Source organism: Taudactylus pleione, unplaced genomic scaffold (genome assembly GCF_031769625.1).
Source record: "Taudactylus pleione unplaced genomic scaffold, aTauple2 ptg000122l, whole genome shotgun sequence".
Lineage (NCBI taxonomy): Eukaryota > Metazoa > Chordata > Amphibia > Anura > Myobatrachidae > Taudactylus > Taudactylus pleione.
This window is the reverse complement of record NW_028284524.1, coordinates 5349514-5367041: the sequence shown is the minus strand read 5'-3', so window position 1 is coordinate 5367041 and position 17528 is coordinate 5349514. Positions and strand designations below refer to the sequence as shown.

Sequence of the window (17528 nt, the reverse complement as noted above, 5' to 3'; positions counted from 1 at the left end):
TTTCGTGCCCTAAGCATCGTTTGAATTACAGAACTGGAAAAACCTTTTGCCCTTAGAAGAGCCATGCTGTCAAAGCCAGTTGAGGTTAAGTCCGGTTGCAGTCAGGGACCCTGCGTTAGCAGATCCTGCCATAGAGGAGGAGGATATGGACTGTCCCTTGATAGATTCTGTGTGTCGTGAACCAATGACGTCTGGGCCAAGCCGGAGCCACCAGTATTACGGTTCCGCCTTCCTGCTTGAATTTCCTGAGAACTCTTGGGAGGTGGGAAATCGGAGAAAAAAGATACACCAGCTTGAAGTCCCATCTTACTGCCAGTGCTTCCACAAAGGTTGCTGATGGGTCTCTTGACCTGGACCCATACCTGTGGACCTTGTGGTTGTCACGTGATGTCATGAGATCTATTTCTGGTAGACCTAATTTGTTTACCAAGAGCTGAAACACTCTCAGATGGAGAGCCCACTCTCTGGCTTCTATGTCCTGACGACTTAAGAAGTCTGCTTCCCAATTGAGTACTCCTGGTATGAATATTGCAGAGATGGCCGGAAGATGACATTCTGCCCAAATCAGAACCTTTGTCACTTATTTCATGGCTGCGTAACTTCACGTGCCTCCCTGATGATTGAGGTAAGCCACTGTAGTCGCATTGTAGAACTGGTTCTGGACTGGCTTGCCCTGGAGCAGGTCCTGTGCCATGAGATGTGCTTTATATACTGCTCGCAGTTCCATAATGTTTATTGGCAGATGACTTTACAGATTTGTCCATTTTCCCTGAAAGGTGTGATGACAAATCACTGCCCCCCAGCCGCAAAGACTGGCATCTGTGGTGAGAAGCACCCAATTTGGAATCCAGAATGGGCGCCCTTTGTTCAGACGATCATTTCTCAGCCACCACAGGAGGGAGTGACAAACCTCTGGAGTGAGAATTCTTTACCTTTGTTACCATTTTAACACTAATTAGCTACCTTCACACACCTGAAACTTTATAACACTTCACTGTCACTTTTCTTTTGTGTGATGCCCGGGGGGTCCTTGGCTGGGCTGCTTTTGGGGTGCCCTGCTCCACAGACGTGAACCCCAGAGTGTTAGGGACCTGCTCGACGAGGTGACCTGGACGCTGGTGGGCAGGCCCGTATTATTGACCATTGATATGCTAACTACCTCTGAAATTATATTTCATTACAATACACATTTAAAATTTGAACAGTAATGATTGCATCAGCAATTAATTTTTCTGTGCATAGTATTTCATAATCTCAGCTTGATAGCACCTTTCATTACTATTAGGGTGTGCAGTCTAGAGCCACTCCCCTTACTCTAACAGAATGGATACCCTTCTCTTGTGAAGCAACTTGCGTACTCGCAATGATAGGGCCATAATCTCGTCCTCTGGCAGAAACACAGTTTGTGCCCGAGAATCCAGAAGAGCTCCCAGATGTACAATCTGCTTTGTTGGAGAAAGCGATGATTTCTTCCAATTGATGATCCAGCCATGCTTTTGTAGGCAGGCTATAGTCAGTTGAAGATGGTTTTGTAAAACAACCGGAGTCTGTGTCAATATCAGAAAGTCGTCCAGATATGGTAGTATTCTGACTCCCTGACACCTGAGATAGGCCGTCATGACTTCCGTTATTTTAGTAAAATACCCGGGAAGCCGTAGATAGGCCAAAGGGTAGAGCCTGAAATTGGTAACGTTGCTGAAGGACAGCATACCGTAAAAATTGTTGGTGGGATGGTGTAATAGGAACATGCACATATGCATCCTGAATGTCCAGGGAAACCAAGTAATCCGCCAGCTCCATTGCCAAAATAATTGACAGGAGAGTTTCTATACGAAACTTGGGTACAAGGATAAACCTGTTGAGGGTTTTAGATTTACAGTAGTATAGGACAATAAGCCCCATTCGGTTTCTGAACCAGGAATAGATTGGAATAAAGACCCCTTCCCTGTTGCGATACAGGAACCGGGACTTTTACCCCCACCTCCAGTAGGGAGTGAATGGCTTCCTGAGGGGCCAAGGCCTTGACCACATCTGATGGGAGGATCTGTGCAAAAAAAAACTTCTGGGGACGATGCCTCAAAGTGAGGGCATACCTCTGAAAGATTACTTCTTGGACTCAGGCATCTGTTTGACGCCAATAATCCGCAAACTGAAGAAGTCGGCCCTCCCACCCTGGGATCCCCCAGGAGGAGGCCCGCCTCATCAGGCCGAGGGTTTGTTGTCCGGTTTAGAAGCTGGACGCCTTGCCGGGCCGGACCTCTTAGTTTGTTGCCTCGTCGTCTTGCGAAAACTAGTCGGCTTAAAGGAAGAATGTTCCCTTGCTCATCCCTGAGGAAGGAAGGACTGAAAAGAAACCTGCCTAGACTTTATAGTTGCCGTAGATGGCAGACCTGCTGACTTTGAAGCCGCCAGAGTAGCCATTTTATACAACTCTGCTCCAAAAAGTACCTTTCCATAGAAAGGTAAGACTTGCAGCGCCTTCTTTGATCCTGTTTCAGCCTTCCAGGATCTTAACCAAAGGGCCCTACTGAAGCTGTTGATGCCTTAGAAGCTAAAATACCAGCATCTACTGCAGCTCCTTCCAGATAGGAAGCCGCTTACCGTATGTGGGAGACATACATCATCTGTTCTCTGGTAGCATCTGGTAGAGAATCTTCCAATGCCCCCGTCCATTCTTCAACAGCTTTGGCTACCCAGGCTCCAGCCATAGCTGGACGAGTAACAGGTCCTGATGATGTAAATATTGCCTTAAGACATGCTTCAATTTTTCGATATTTGGAATCCTTCAGAGAAGATGCTGACATAATAGGCAATGTAGCATTTCTGATAAAATGAGTCACATGAACATCAAGAGTAGGAGGTACCTCCCACTTAGTACATACAGAAGCTGGGAAAGGATACAACGATGTTCTTTTATTCACATAAAACAGTTTGCCCCATGCCTCATCCATAAGCTCAGTGAACTGTTCAGATACAGGAAACTCCATTTTGGCCATCTTCCGGTGGTGATTAAACGCTGGAGCCTTCTTACTATGAGCTGGTTCATCATCCTGAATGTCTAGGATTGATTTAACAATCCTCACCAAAGAAGGAACATCCACCGTGGACGGATGGTTCTCCTCCCCCGAGCTAGACCTTGGAGAGGAACTCTGCGCATCATTTGATTCATCTGAATTCATATGTTGGGCAGACTGATAAAAAGATAACTTGCACTTAGATGGTGCCATACGCTGACTAGAATGGCCATAAACATCCTTCCAGGAATCGTGGGGGCAGCCATACGATCCACAAACTGCTTCATTACCTGAGACAAAGAGGATACCCAAGATGGCTCCTTATAACAGACAACACACAAACCATCCTTTAAGTCCTGAGGGGACAAACGGGCCATACTGGATTTACATGAAACCGGCACAGGGGGGCTACCCCTCCTGTTTCCCTTTATCTTTTGACATGTTAAATAAAGGCAATAAATGCAATGTTATGTAACAGCCTTCACAACATCTTAATGAATGTGAAGTACTCAAAGAAAAACCTCCACCCCAAGAGGATGGAGAAGAAAAACAGTGATAGAAATAAAAGACAGTGTCAATACAGCAGCTAGCACACATTCACATACAATGCATATGTAACATAATTACAATCGACTCTAAATCAACTACACAAACACCAGGAATGGTAGGATATAGAGCACTATATACTTTAACCAAGGGAGAGGTATACAGGGAGACTGAACCAAACCCTCCTGAGACCACAGCTACAGCAGCACACAGGTAGTGGACTGTGAGAGTCTCAAATACACGTGGAGGGTAGGTGGAGCAACCCAGACGCGCAAAACCCTTGGTAGGGACTGTGTCTGGGTCAGGGGAAGAGCTGCGCCTACCTCCCTTAAGCTGCATCAACCAGCCGGATACGAAGGCCTCATGGCAGCAGATATGCGTCTGCTGCCGATCCCCGGCGTCAGACGATAAGACCCTGGCAGTCTAGTGAGGACGCGGATGATCCCAGGCCCTGACTGAAGTGGCTTCCAGTGCGTCTCCGGAAGCAAGGACTGCCACGAGGAATCGCCTTACCTGACATCTCCATGCGTCCGGTTGCAGTCCAGGTCCCAGCATTGCTGCTAGCAAGCTCAGCCAAGACCCGCCGGAATCACCAGCCCTGTTACTGGTGTTGCACCCGGTGGAGGTAGATGGAGTCGCTTTCCAACCTGGTTTTGCCTTTAAAGAAAATTGCCGGTTCAAATCTTGCAGCTAAATTGCTGCTGCAGCTTGCATTACATATGGAGTTTCAATACATATTATTGTATTAAGGTGTCATTCTAGGTCCATGGGGTGAAACTGCCTAATAATAAATTATAATAATTATTTTGACATATTTCTGCATTACATGATCATAGTATATGATCCTAGTATAGAAGAACACAATTACTATTCTCTCTCTGGCTATACAATTAGGGTCCGATTCAGAGATGCATGTTCATCTGAGGCAAGGGTCAGCGTCGGCGGGCGCAGATTCCTGGCCTCTTACATGACCAGCACCCGGTCAGACTGCGGGAAGCTTCATTTCCTGCAGCCTGACCAAAGGAGCAACGATCGCGACCATTGGTCGTTATGGTTGCGGTGCTGATCCCAGCCTGCGACGTCTGCCGCAGTGCTGGGATCGTAAATGGCAAATGCAGCAAGGAGGTGTCTGATTCCTCCTTCTGCATTTGCATCTGAGATGGATGGATTTGCAGAGCCGCTTGTGTGCTGCTCTGAAAATCCGTCCATATTTGAATCAGGCCCTCTATCCACCAGATGGATGAAAGAGAAAAGCATTTTTACCACAGTTACCAGTAACAGTATCCCTGTATAACATTACCTGCAAAATAGGCACTGCACTAAAAACATATCTTTTAAGAACAACAAGGGGCCCATTATTTTGTGTGATGGTAAAGTTTAAGCTTGTCCTGCTCACCCAGTATGTGCTGGCTGAAGATTGTGCTGTACTGGCGGTTCCTGGTGAGTAGGGTATATGCAGCCTTGGGCACTTCAAACCCCAAATGTAAACTCTGTTGCTGGAGGCCGATGTGCAAGTGAGTGAGAGAGGCGAGGCTCTGGGCCTCTCCCGGCTGGAGCCAGTCACAGGGTGGGCCTCTGCAGGAGAACACAAACATATCAAGCTTATTACTATGCTTCAAACAAACACAAAATAATCAGCCACCAAGTGCTCATCATCTTGTTCCAGTACCTGGTCTCTCCACATATTTCCAGGAAATAGATTTTCTGATTGGAAACCACAATAAGTGCCCAAAACTCTGCAGGAGAACCAAAACGAACCACGGGCACCTGAGAGCGGCAGAAGAAAGTGGAACAAATTGGAAAAAGGCCACAAAAGGTCACTACAAAACAAGGTTGTCAGATCATTCTATTACAACCAGACACACACGAAATCACACATTAATATTTGTAATTTGGAGATGACAGGTTCATAGAAACAAAGTAGAGTGACATTAAGTTTATCTTTTCCCCAAAATCCCCCGAGCCCTCCTGTCATTCTTATACATGTGTGATAATTCCCTCACAATATAAAAGCTTGGGGTTAGAGTCCAGGTGGTTGGGTACGAGATCATTGGTCTGAAAATATAAATACATTTCTAGATGGGAGCAGCATAAACAGTGTCAATCATATGCATTTTTCTGTATCAAGCACAATTTAAGAAATAACTAGCTAAATAGCTTAAATGGCCAATCTACCAATACAAAATAGAATGAAAAGGTCGCAGTATGTAACAGGATGTTACCGAATTTACTAGTAAAACATAGTTCAGCCTTAAATGATAACTAAATGTTAAATTATCTTGCCATCCCCTCTTCCAGTACCAGGTTTCTCCAGTTTTTTTTTTTCCCCCAAGAAATAGACTTATTTAAAACTATAAGTATACCTGTCTCTCTCCCAGTTATGCAGGGCACTGCTGATTAACAGGAAGCCCATCTGCAGCTGGTAAGCCAAGTGGGCAACTGATGCTTTTCTGAAAAGCACGAAATGCCAACTCATCTTTCAGATCTTTAAAGGGACTCTAACCTCAAAAACTTGATATGCTTAATTATGGCATGCACATGTGAATGTATATGCCAGGTTTAGCTTTAGGTTATCCTTCTGTGCAGTCTATAAGCAAACTCATCTATCATGGCTGCCACATCTGTACCTTTTCACTCCCCCTAAGGTCAGACATTATTGGGGGTGTGGCGAGACCTCATCCACATTAGATTTCACCCCCAAGATGTTGTATTGTCAGAGGATTATCATACCTCAACAAGACGGACAGGAAAGCACTGGAAGGTGAAATGTGCGGGTTCGGTTTTACACAGTTCTTGTCGCCAAAATGATCGCAAGTTCGGATTAGTTCGGATTTATTTTATTGGTATCCAAAACAAGTGATAGCAGATAGCCAATAAGATGCCGTTTTTGAGATCCGAACATATCAGAGTAAAACCGAACCCCCACATCTCTAGAAATAAGGCATTCTGTCAGAGGTGAAACAATGGATCTGTACTGAATGGTGAACGATAAATATAGGAGACAGGGCTTAGATGCTGGAAATAATCCTAGATGCAGTGCAAACTTTGTTGTGGAGAGGCAGAGAAATGAAATGAGGATTATGTATTTATAATCTTGTATCACCATCATTATCTCAGGAGGTTGAACCGGACACCAAGAAACGATATTGTGTAAAGTATGGAAGACCGGCTGCTTAGGCCCCAACACCAATGCTGAGATGAGGGTCTCACCTTCATGTAACACTGGAATTCCTCCATCTCCCCTTCCAGGATCTCCATATCAAGATACAACTTGAGGCGATGATCTATCAGTCGAAAATCTAATATCTGATTTGGACTTAGACCTGCTGAAGAAACACACAGGAAGAGTAGAACAATTTATCAAAACTACAATTTTTTAAGAGAGAACATAGAGATTATCTGCAGCTTATTAATATTTGTTCAATAATATACAGGCATTTCATCTATTAAAACAGCCTATGATTTACCCCATCATATAACTTACTTGGACTGATTTGCCAGCCCTCCTTGGGGAGAGGGCTATTCTGCCTCAGAGGCGGCGTTGCTGTCCTGTATTTGTAACTGCCTGTGAGTCCCCCAACACTGGTTTCTGGGGTAGAACTGCCATTTAGGATGCTGCCTTCCCCATCTTCTTGAGGACCAACACAGCTGCTTCCAGTTTCAGAGCTCTCTCCTTCCTCCTCCCCTAGATAAAAAGACTTTTGTGCCTCACCCCCAGCACCATCCGATGTCTGCTCCACAGGAACATGAGCAGTAATATCTGTACTGTGATGTACCGGAGCCATGACCACATGGAAACTTCCACATGATGGACAGCCAGCTTTGTCTAAAGTGCACAGACACAACAATAGAGACAGTATCTTGTAAGTTTCAATAAAGAGTACTTATTCCTTATAATATACAAATTCAATATGAAATAAAAGTTTCTTGCATGCAATGACCCAGTTATCTAGGTGCGTTATAATATTACTGACATTGCAAAACACTGAGCAATTCATGGAGCAAAAAGGGACATCACTACATTATAAATATTATTGATAATTTGAATTTACAGCACTATACACTTAATGATGACATCACTAATGACCAATTAGAAGGCTAGTTAACATAGGATATTATATATACTATATGTCATTTATATTTCTCCTGCAGCCAAGGGGTACGCACAGTGACCAGAGACTTTGCCATCTCATGTGCCAGAAGAGAGTATAGGGGGAGCCCACTGCACAGGCACAGGGGAGACTCTGTCCTGGGTTCTGAATGTGTGGTGTGGAGTTCCCCCTGATCCATGGGACTGTGCACCACACTCCCTGCACCCAATATAGATACGTTACTGCCTCCGATCCCTACTTAATCCCACTTACAGGTATGGCCAACATATCTTGTGTGGTTTGTGTCTCTTCTTAATACAGGTCAACCTCAGGAAGTCAGTTTATGGAGTGCAGTGAAACAGTACTGGGACTTGGCTAGATGGAGGAGAGCATCCATTTTTGAGATCCGAACTCCACTTGGCCATAAAACAACGATGAACGAGGCAGAATAGAGAAGTATGTATCTCACAGGAAATCTCATTAATGAGTTATGGATAAACAATATAAACCATTTAAGATTCAACTGAACACCAAATCTATTAGCAATCCAAAAAGATTCAGCAACCTTGGATTCGCTGGATCGCCTAATGGAATTTGGTCAGCATGTAGTGTTCTTACAACAGGGCATAATAAAAGCAGATGACAGCATCCATGTATCACACTACATATTAAAGGGACCAGTTTAGCATGATATAACGTGTGATCTAATCACCTGTGTGGTTTCCATGCAGGCCGTTTGGCATCTTGTCCTCCGTCTGATGCTTAGTGTCTGGGGTAAGGATAACGTTGCTGTCCACCTGATGGCTGAAAGCAGTTTTACATTTCAGACACTGTAAGCTGGGAGGGCGTGGTTCACAGTCGGCGGACAGTCTCAGGTTGTCTTCCAGCACTGGACATAGCACATTGAGAAGGGTCTAGAAGAGCATGTAATTTGGTGAAAGTGCTGCTGATGATTAAGGAGGAACAGATAAATCGGGGTATTCAACGTTTTGCATTCTGAGACCCATGTCAAATTTTTTTTTAAAAATAACAATCTAAGGCTGACCTGTTCACAGCATCGGGCTTCCGACATCTACGCTAGTAAAAGCTGCTAGTTATGTACTTAAAACACAAAGTTAACCAGAAAACATTTTTCTATACATACTTTACAACATTTATTCAATCCAGAGGAAAATTCATATATACTGAATTTTTTTCATTTTCACCTATCCACATTAAAGGTGCATTTCTTAACCCATGTAATAAGTTGTCCAATCTGCAGCTGATGCATTAGTGACAGAGATTATGTCCGCAGGTGGGCAGACCATGGCTACTCTGCTTCAAGCCAGAGCCCCATCCCCGTGTGAGAATTGGGTTTACAAATGGACAAATGTATTCTTCTAAAGCATTAGTTACATACATATAATTGACCTTTATATAGGACCCATTTATTTTTTCCCTAGGTTTTCTCTAGGTACTCCGGTTTCCCAAAACACATACCGGTAGTTAAAAGGTCTTCTGAAGAAATAAACATGTGTACGAGTGTGTGTTTCTTCCACTGGGGGAATGACTACATATTCTTTGTAAAGCGATGTATAATATGTAGGTGCTCTATAAACAACTGTTAAATACTGTAAAAATGTAAAATATGCTTATTGCCTGCAGCAAAACACACTTAAGAAGTGTTCTAGATACAGCCAGGGAGAAAAGTCAGGAGATGAAATATACATATTGTCTGGGGGCATCATACTTCGTCAGGACTGCACGTGTGAAGAATTTATCTCTGTATATGTAAAACGTACAGCTTTGAACTTGTGTTCTGTGTTCTATATTTTGTTCACCCCATGTTCATGACATGTAGCTGCTTGCAGTCACATAGCGGAGTGCCTTCACAGAAGGGTAACTAGCTCAACAAACACAGGCTTTATTCTTCCTCAGAAATACAATTTACAGTTAACATAGCTCTGAATAGATGCATACTAGCATCAAGTTTTAGCAAGATGGGCCTAATAATGTTGATATCTTCACTCATTAGTTTAGGTACTTAACGTATGCTAAATATTAAATGAGTGTTAAAGAAATAAATGTCAGCTCTGCAGACGAGGTGAGACTCTGCCTTTTATAGCTAAGTGCTTACATTTTTATAAAGAGGCAATGGGTCTGGGGTTGTCCTGCACAGAGGTTAATTTACTGCTATGATGTAAAGATTTATACATTTAGGGCCTTATTCAAAGATGGACGTTAATGTGATCGCAGCTGCGATTTCATATGAAACGCAGCTGCAAAAATATGCTAATGGCTGCAAAGATCACCTGAGTATAGGGACGCCCACTGCTGCCTTCTTCTCTGCATATGACGTGGCGTACCTGCATAAATATGGGTAACATCCACTCCCATCGAGCAGCCATCTTGCCCTGGGTCTGCCCAGCCACAGACACTGCAGCTCTCCTCGCATGCTGAGAGCTCTCATGCTGCAAATGTAATCGCAATAGCTAATTTACGCACACCCATGAAACGGCGTTCAAATAGTCGGACACACCTGCGTTTTTCTGACCACTCCCCAGTCACCACCCCCAAAAACGCTGACTACCGGCCACTTACTTTGCGAGTGGATTCTGTGTGAACATAATTGCAAAGTAATCGCAACGTGTGCGCATTGCAGCTTATACGCACTGGCAAATAGTCGATCTACGTAAATATCGCCATTGCGCCCGTCTCTGAATCAGGCCCTTAGTAACACCTTTGCCCTATATTTTTACTTAGCCAAATCGCCACAGGGTCAGACGTATTATAAATCACCTTGATATTTTATAGGTTACATCAAATCTCCCCTGGCTATGATGGTACTTCATTTCCATGATAGTGACATTCTCTTTTCATTAAATCGTCCCTTCCCCCCCTTGTTTGATTTGTATAAAGAGAGACGTGTTTGTTTCCTGTATTCATATAAAGCCTTTCCTATTCCTCAGAATGAGATACTGATCACATAGCTGCAGGTCTTCTAAAAATATAATGTATGTCAACAAACTGGTGAATGTCAGTTGTACACATCAGAGCATGAAATTGAATTCAAGAATTAAACAGGAAAAAAAAAAAAAGAACTTTTGCTTTCACGGGAACAATAAGCTTTATTATGTGTCTAATACCTTACAGTGGTCCCAAACTGTAAGGCACAGTCTACTGCTGGTTGACAAAATATGCATGTCCAATCAAGAAAGGTTGGTGGTCTCACAAAAAGGGACTTTGGGCTGATGTACAGAGGGTACTCTGCCAGGTTGCGTATTTGATCTTAATGTCTCACTAGCTTGTAATTAGCTTGTTCCAGCAGTACCAGCTAGTACCAAGCCAATTACAACTTAGGGCCGTATTCCACAAGTGGCGAAAACTGCAGATTTTCGCCAAAAACAGGCGAAAAAGTCAGGACAAGCCGGAAATTAAGTCTGTAACCCCAAAAATGGCTGACGTACAATGGAAAATAATTTAGAAGTGCATTATTGCCCGTAATAAAAGTATTTAGGGTACTTAAATTGCGTCGGTTGGTGATAATATGCGTATATGAAAAAAAATTATTTAAAAAAAAAATGATAGCCATTTTCTTTTTTCAGGAAAATTACTGTTCCACGTAAATTCAGGGTATGTCAAAATGGGTGCAGGTATGTTTTTGTGTTGTAAAAATGCACTTTTAAAAACAGTTAAAGTCCCTGCTGTAACTACGTGCAATGTTTAAAACACTTGACGCATCCATATCGCCTCCCGAAATACCAGACCCATTATGTTAAACCGATTTTTTTTTTTCCTCCAAAAATTTGACAGGTAATTTTTTGCCAAAAATTACGCAACTTTCAAAAATAATTTGGGTAATTTATCATTAGGTGAGGGAAGTATCCAAAGGGTTCTGAAAGAAATCCTCACGTATTTGGTCACAGATAGGGATTTTTGCATTTTGTTTTCACCTGGTCTGAGATGGTGAAACTTTACGCCTGTCTAATGGCGAAAAACGTCATTTACGCAGTTTTTTTTGGAATATACCTGATACATAGTTGTTGTAGTACCGATTAAAAGCCGCATTGAGAGAACTGTATCTCTCACACTGACCTGTATATATTATTAGTTTTAGCCCACATACCCGTGCCCAAGTTATTATTTCCACACACCATCCTACCAGGTACAATACAATCTCACCTATACAACAGACAACCCATTACCTATGCAACTGACCTGACCCACCCACAGGTGATTTGCACACATAATACTCAGTGCATATACCAATACAAATCCGCACGTTTGACAAACTAAGCATCCAGAAAATGGGATTTCGGTTCTTACTCGATAAATCCTTTTCTATAATCCCATGGAAAACATGGTATACAGTGCCTTGCAAAAGTATTCACGCCACTTGGCTTTTTACCTTTTTTTGTTACATTACAACCTGTCATTGATTTATTTTTTTAATCTGAATTTTATGTGATGGTTCTGCACAAAATAGTCTAATTTGGCGAAGCGAAATTAGATAAATATATATATAAAAAAAGAATCTTTATAAATAAAATTCAGAAAATTGGCATGTGCATATGTAATCACCCCCTTTGCTCTAAAACCCCTCAAAAGTTCTGGTGCAACCAATTACCTTCAGAAGTCATATAATTAGTGAAGTGAAGTCCACCTGTGTGAAATCTACGTGTCACAAGACCTGTCAGTATAAACACATATTTTTCTGAAAGGCCCCAGAGTCTGCAACACCACTAAGCAAGAGGCATCACACCATGAAGACCAAGGAGCTCTCCAAACAAGTCAGGGACAAAGTTGTTGAGAAGTACAATTCTGGGTTGGGTTATAAAAAAATATCCAAATCTTTGATGATCCCCCGCAGCACCATCAAATCAATCATCATCAAATGGAAAGAACATGGTACCACAACAAACCTGCCAAGAGAGGGCCGCCCACCAAAACTTACAGATCGGGCAAGGAGGGCATTAATCAGAGAGGCAGCACAGAGACCAAAAGGTAACCCTGAAGGAGCTGCACAGTTCCACAGCAGAGACTGGTGTATCTATGCATGTGACCACAATACGCCGTACACTCCATAGAGCTGGGCTTTATGGAAGAGTAGCCAGAGAAAAGCTGTTACTTAGTAATAAAAATGAGAAGACATGATTTGAGTTTGCCAAAAGGCATGTGGGCGACTCCCCAAATGTATGGAAGGAGGTGCTCTGGTCAGATGAGTCTAAAATTTAACTTTTCGGCCACCAAAGAAAACGCTATGTCTGGCGCAAACCCAACACATCCCATCACCCCAAGAACACCATCCCCACAGTGAAACATGGTGATGGCAGCATCATGTTGTGGGGATGTTTTTCATCAGCAGGGACTGGGAAACTGATTTGAGTCGAGGGAAAGATGGATGGTGCTAAATACAGGGATATTATTGAGCAAAACCTGTTGCAGTCTGCCTGTGATTTGAGACTGGGACAGAGGACAATGACCCGAGGCATACTGCTAAAGCAACACTCGAGTGGTTTAAGGGGAAACATTTAAATGTGTTGGAATGGCTTAGTCAAGGCCCAGATCTCAATCCAATTGAGAATCTGTGGTCAGACTTGAAGATTGATGTTCACAAGCGGAAACCATCCAACATGAAGGAGCTGGAGCAGTTTTGCCTTGAAGAATTGTCAAAAATCTCAGGGGCAAGATGTGGCAAGCTCATATAGGCTTATCCAAAGCGACTTGCAGCTGTAATTGCCGCAAAAGGTGGCTCGACAAAGTACTGACTTTAGGGGCGTAAATAGATATGCACGCTGAAGTTATCTGTTATGTTGTAATAAATGTGGTTTGATTCACAATATAAAAAAAAACACAACTTCACAGTTGTAGGCATATTCTGTGAATGTAATGATGTACACCTTCAAACAATCCATTTTAATTCCAGGTTGTGAGGTAACAAAACATGAAAAATGCAAAGGGGGGTGAATACTTTTGCAAGGCACTGTAGGTGGAGCTGGAGGAGAGTCTGGGCACCAAAAGGTTAAAACTTAAACCAGTACAGGCTCCTCCTCCCCTATACCCCACCTCCTACCTGCAGCGGCCAGTTTATGCTAATAAAGCCCAAGGATAGGGAGTAGGAGGTTAAGCCCAGGCACACAGAACATACACACCCATGAGAGAGACCCATGGGCCTGGACAGCAACAACCCTAGAAAAACAACCCTGAGAAAGCCAGGGGTGTAAGGGTGGGCATTCAGTGTGACCCATGGAATCAAAGAAAAGGATTTATAAGGCAATAACCAAAATCCCGTTTTCTCTTTCATCCAAAGGGACACTGAAAAATGCTGGGACGTCCCAAAACAGGGGGCTTCTGAGTGGTGATGAAGACCGTCGCTCAAAGCTAGCAATTCTAGAGGTGAAGGTGTCAAATCTGTAGAATTTGATGAAGGTGTTGGCAGAAGGCCGTGTAGCCACCCTGCAAAAATATGAGATATGGTAAGAACTTACCTTTGTTATCTCTATTTCTACGAAGTCCATAGGGTTCCACAGGATACCTTGGGGTATAGGTGTGACGTCAGTTATCGGGCACCATAGAGTTAAGCTTTCAGCCTCCCAGGATGCACTAGGGTCCCCCTCCTATACCCCGTCCCCTAGCCAAGGCACCTCAGTTAGTTATCAAGCCATAGGCCGAAGGAGGAGAAGGAAGAGAGAGAAAGAAGATCTGGATACACACAAGAATCACACTCTCACCAGAGGGAGACAGGAAAACCGGTGACCAGACCAAAGCCCATCTGCAGCACAGGTGCGACAGGGAGGGAGTCCTTTGGAACCCTATGGACTTCGTAGAAATAGAGATAACAAAGGTAAGTTCTTACCATATGTCATATTTTCTACTTCAGGGTCCATAGGGTATCCACAGGATACCTTGGGGATGTCCCAAAGCAGTATCCTTTAAGGGTGGGGACGCTCCTGTGCTGAAAGGAGAATCCGCCGCCCGAAGGAAGCATCCTGAGAGGCGAAGGTGTCAAACCTGTAATACCTCACGAAGGTATGGACAGAGGACCACGTAGCAGCCTTGCAGATCTAGACTGCAGAGGCACCACGTCGAGCTGCCCACGAATGACTCACAGACCTAGTGGAATGAGCCTTCAAAGAAGGAGGAACCGGCAGTGCATAACCTCTCGGTCGACACCACTGGAAGAACGTATGCCACACGCGATGGTATATTCTCGCGGAAGACGGCTTCCGAGCTCGTAACATGGTACGCACAACAGAGCTGGAAAACCCCCTGGACCTCAACATGGCTGTCTCAACAGCCACGCCGTCAAAGACAGCCGAGTCAGGTCCGGGTGAAGACAAGGACCCTGCGACCGAAGGTGCGATCGTAACGGCAACCGCAGAGGACTGTCCACGGACAGACCCTGAAGGTCTGAGAACCAGTGCCGTCTGGGCCACGCGGGAGCTATCAACAGGAGCGTCCCTCCTTCCTGTTTGAATTTCCGGATTACCCGTGGAAGAAGGGAAACCGGAGGAAACAGGTATGCGAACCGGAACGTCCACCGGATGGACAGAGCATCCACCAGAGACGCCTCTTCGTCTCTTGTGCGAGACCCGTACACCGGCAACTTGTTGTTGTGCCGGGACGCCATGAGGTCGATCTCTGGAAGACCCCACCTGTCCACCAGCAGTTGAAAAACATCCGGGTGCAGGGACCATTCCCCCGGTAGAACGTCCTGGCGGCTTAGAAAGTCCGCCTCCCAATTTAGCACTCCCGGGATGAAGACCGCTGATATGGCCGGAAGATTGCGCTCCGCCCATACCAGAATCCGAGACACCTCTACGAGAGCCACCCGACTTCGGTTCCTCCTTGCCTGCTTATGTAGGCCACGGTGGTAGCGTTGTCCGACTGGACCTGCACCGGGCGACCCTGGAGAACCCGATGTGCCTGCTGGAGAGCATTGAAGACCACACGGAGTTCCAAGATATTTATTGGAAGCTCCGCTTCTGTCGGCGTCCACCTGCCCTGGAACAAGTGTGGACCTGAAACTGCTCCCCAGCCCCAAAGACTGGCGTCCGTTGTCAACAGGACCCAATTTGGTACCCAGAACGGACCTCCCTTGTTGAGATGGGTCGTCTGCAACCACCAGGCAAGGGACAGGCGAACCTCCGGGGTGAGCACTATCGTCTGGGATTTTAGAGACTGAGGCAGCCCGTTCCACTTGGACAGGATCAGGTGCTGCAGAGGTCTGGAGTGAAACTGGGCATATTCCACCATGTCGAACACCGACACCATGGAGCCCAGTAACCTCATCGCCGAGTGTAGAGACACCCGGCGGCTGTGCAGACAACTGCGCACCCTCGACTGTAAAGCAGAGATCCTTTGCTGTCCCGAGTCCAATAAGGCTCCGAGGTGCAGAATCCGCCAGGACGGGATTAAAGTGGACTTCTGCCAGTTTATTAACCAGCCGTGCCGTTGCAGTAGCGTAATGGTCAGGTCCAAGTGGCGTAGAAGGAGCTCCGGAGATCCTGCCACTAAGAAAAGGTCGTCCAAGTACGGCAACATGCGGACTCCCTGCAGCCGCAGAGAAGCCGCCATGACCGCCATCACCTTGGTGAACACAAGCGGTGCTGTCACCAGGCCAAAAGGTAACGCCCGAAACTGAAAGTGGTCACTGCGGATTGCAAACCTGAGGAACTGTTGATGGCGCAAAAGAATAGGGACATGCAGGTAAGCGTCCTGTATGTCCAATGACACCATGTAGTCCCCAGGTTCCAGCGCCAGAATGATGGACCGTAGGGTCTCCATCCGAAACTTCGGTACCCGCAAAGACTTGTTGAGAGCTTTGAGGTTGAGAATCGGACGATACGACCAATTGGGTTTCTGCACCAAAAAAAGATTGGAATAGAAACCCTGGCCCCTCTGGGAGAATGGAACAGGCACTATAACTCCAGCCTGGAGCATAGTGTGCAAAACCTTCTGCAGCTCCGTGGCCTTGTTCCGGTCTGATGGTAGACCCGTGGTAAAGAATCGAGCCGGGGGTCTGTGCCGGAAAGAGAGGGCGTACCCGTGGGAGACCACCTCGAGAACCCAAGTGTCTATCGTGGTGACCGACCAACACCGGGCAAACTGCAGCAGGTGGCCTCCCACTTTGGGATCCCCCAAAGGGAGGCCCGGACCGTCAGGCCGCAGGCTTGTTATCAGGCTTAGGGGCCGGACGTCTGGTACTCCATGCCTGCTTCTGGGGCTTGGCCGATTTCTTGGGACCAGCCTGTCGGGGAAAAGACTGTGGTATGGGCCTGCCCTGGGCCCGATAAGACCGAAAGGACGATGGTACTGAACCAGAAGGAGCAGCGGCCGACGGGAGACATGCCGATTTGGCTGCCGCCAGCGTGGCCACAATCTTGTCCAGATCTGGACCGAAGAGAACTTCTCCGTTAAAGGGCAACGCCTCCAAACCCTTTTTGGAATCAGCGTCAGCCTTCCAGGATCGCAACCAAAAAGGTGCGACGAGCAGTAACCGCTACTGAAGAAATTCGAGACACCAGGGTACTAATGTCTAAGGCCGCCTCGTTGATATAAGTGGCCGGATCATAGAGATTACCAATCAACTCCGTCTGTTCGGCTGGACAGTCGGAATCAAAGGACGCCTCCAATGAATCCGCCCAGCGCTCCATCGCTCTGGCAACCCAGCAAATGGCCATAGCCGGCCGCGCTGACCCCCCCGCAAGGGAATAAGCGAACTTCAGGCAGATCTCCACCTTGCGGTCCGTAGCATCCTTAAGGGAGGACATGGATGGCATCGGCAATGTGGCACTACGGACAAGATGTGTCACATGAGAATCCACCTGTGGAGGGGATTCCCACTTAGCAAAATAATTATCCGCGAACGGATAAGCCACCGCCAGGCGCCTCTGCG

At 45.6% G+C, this 17528-nt stretch overlaps 1 protein-coding gene across 3 annotated transcripts in view; it reads right to left on the bottom strand.

Moving 5' to 3' along the window:
* The window catches only part of STK11IP (serine/threonine kinase 11 interacting protein), a 138149-nt gene that overhangs the window by 45295 nt on the left and 75326 nt on the right, over positions 1 to 17528 (bottom strand). For 2 of the 3 annotated variants that reach the window (XM_088472280.1, XM_088472282.1), the window contains exons 17-21: positions 8364 to 8565; positions 7045 to 7386; positions 6771 to 6886; positions 5230 to 5327; positions 4957 to 5135 (exon numbers count right to left, since the gene is read on the bottom strand). In XM_088472280.1, coding sequence (XP_088328406.1) covers positions 4957 to 5135; positions 5230 to 5327; positions 6771 to 6886; positions 7045 to 7386; positions 8364 to 8565 — 937 coding nt within the window. The remainder of the gene's footprint in view (positions 1 to 4956; positions 5136 to 5229; positions 5328 to 6770; positions 6887 to 7044; positions 7387 to 8363; positions 8566 to 17528) is intronic. The other variant, XM_088472281.1, reaches the window with a different exon arrangement.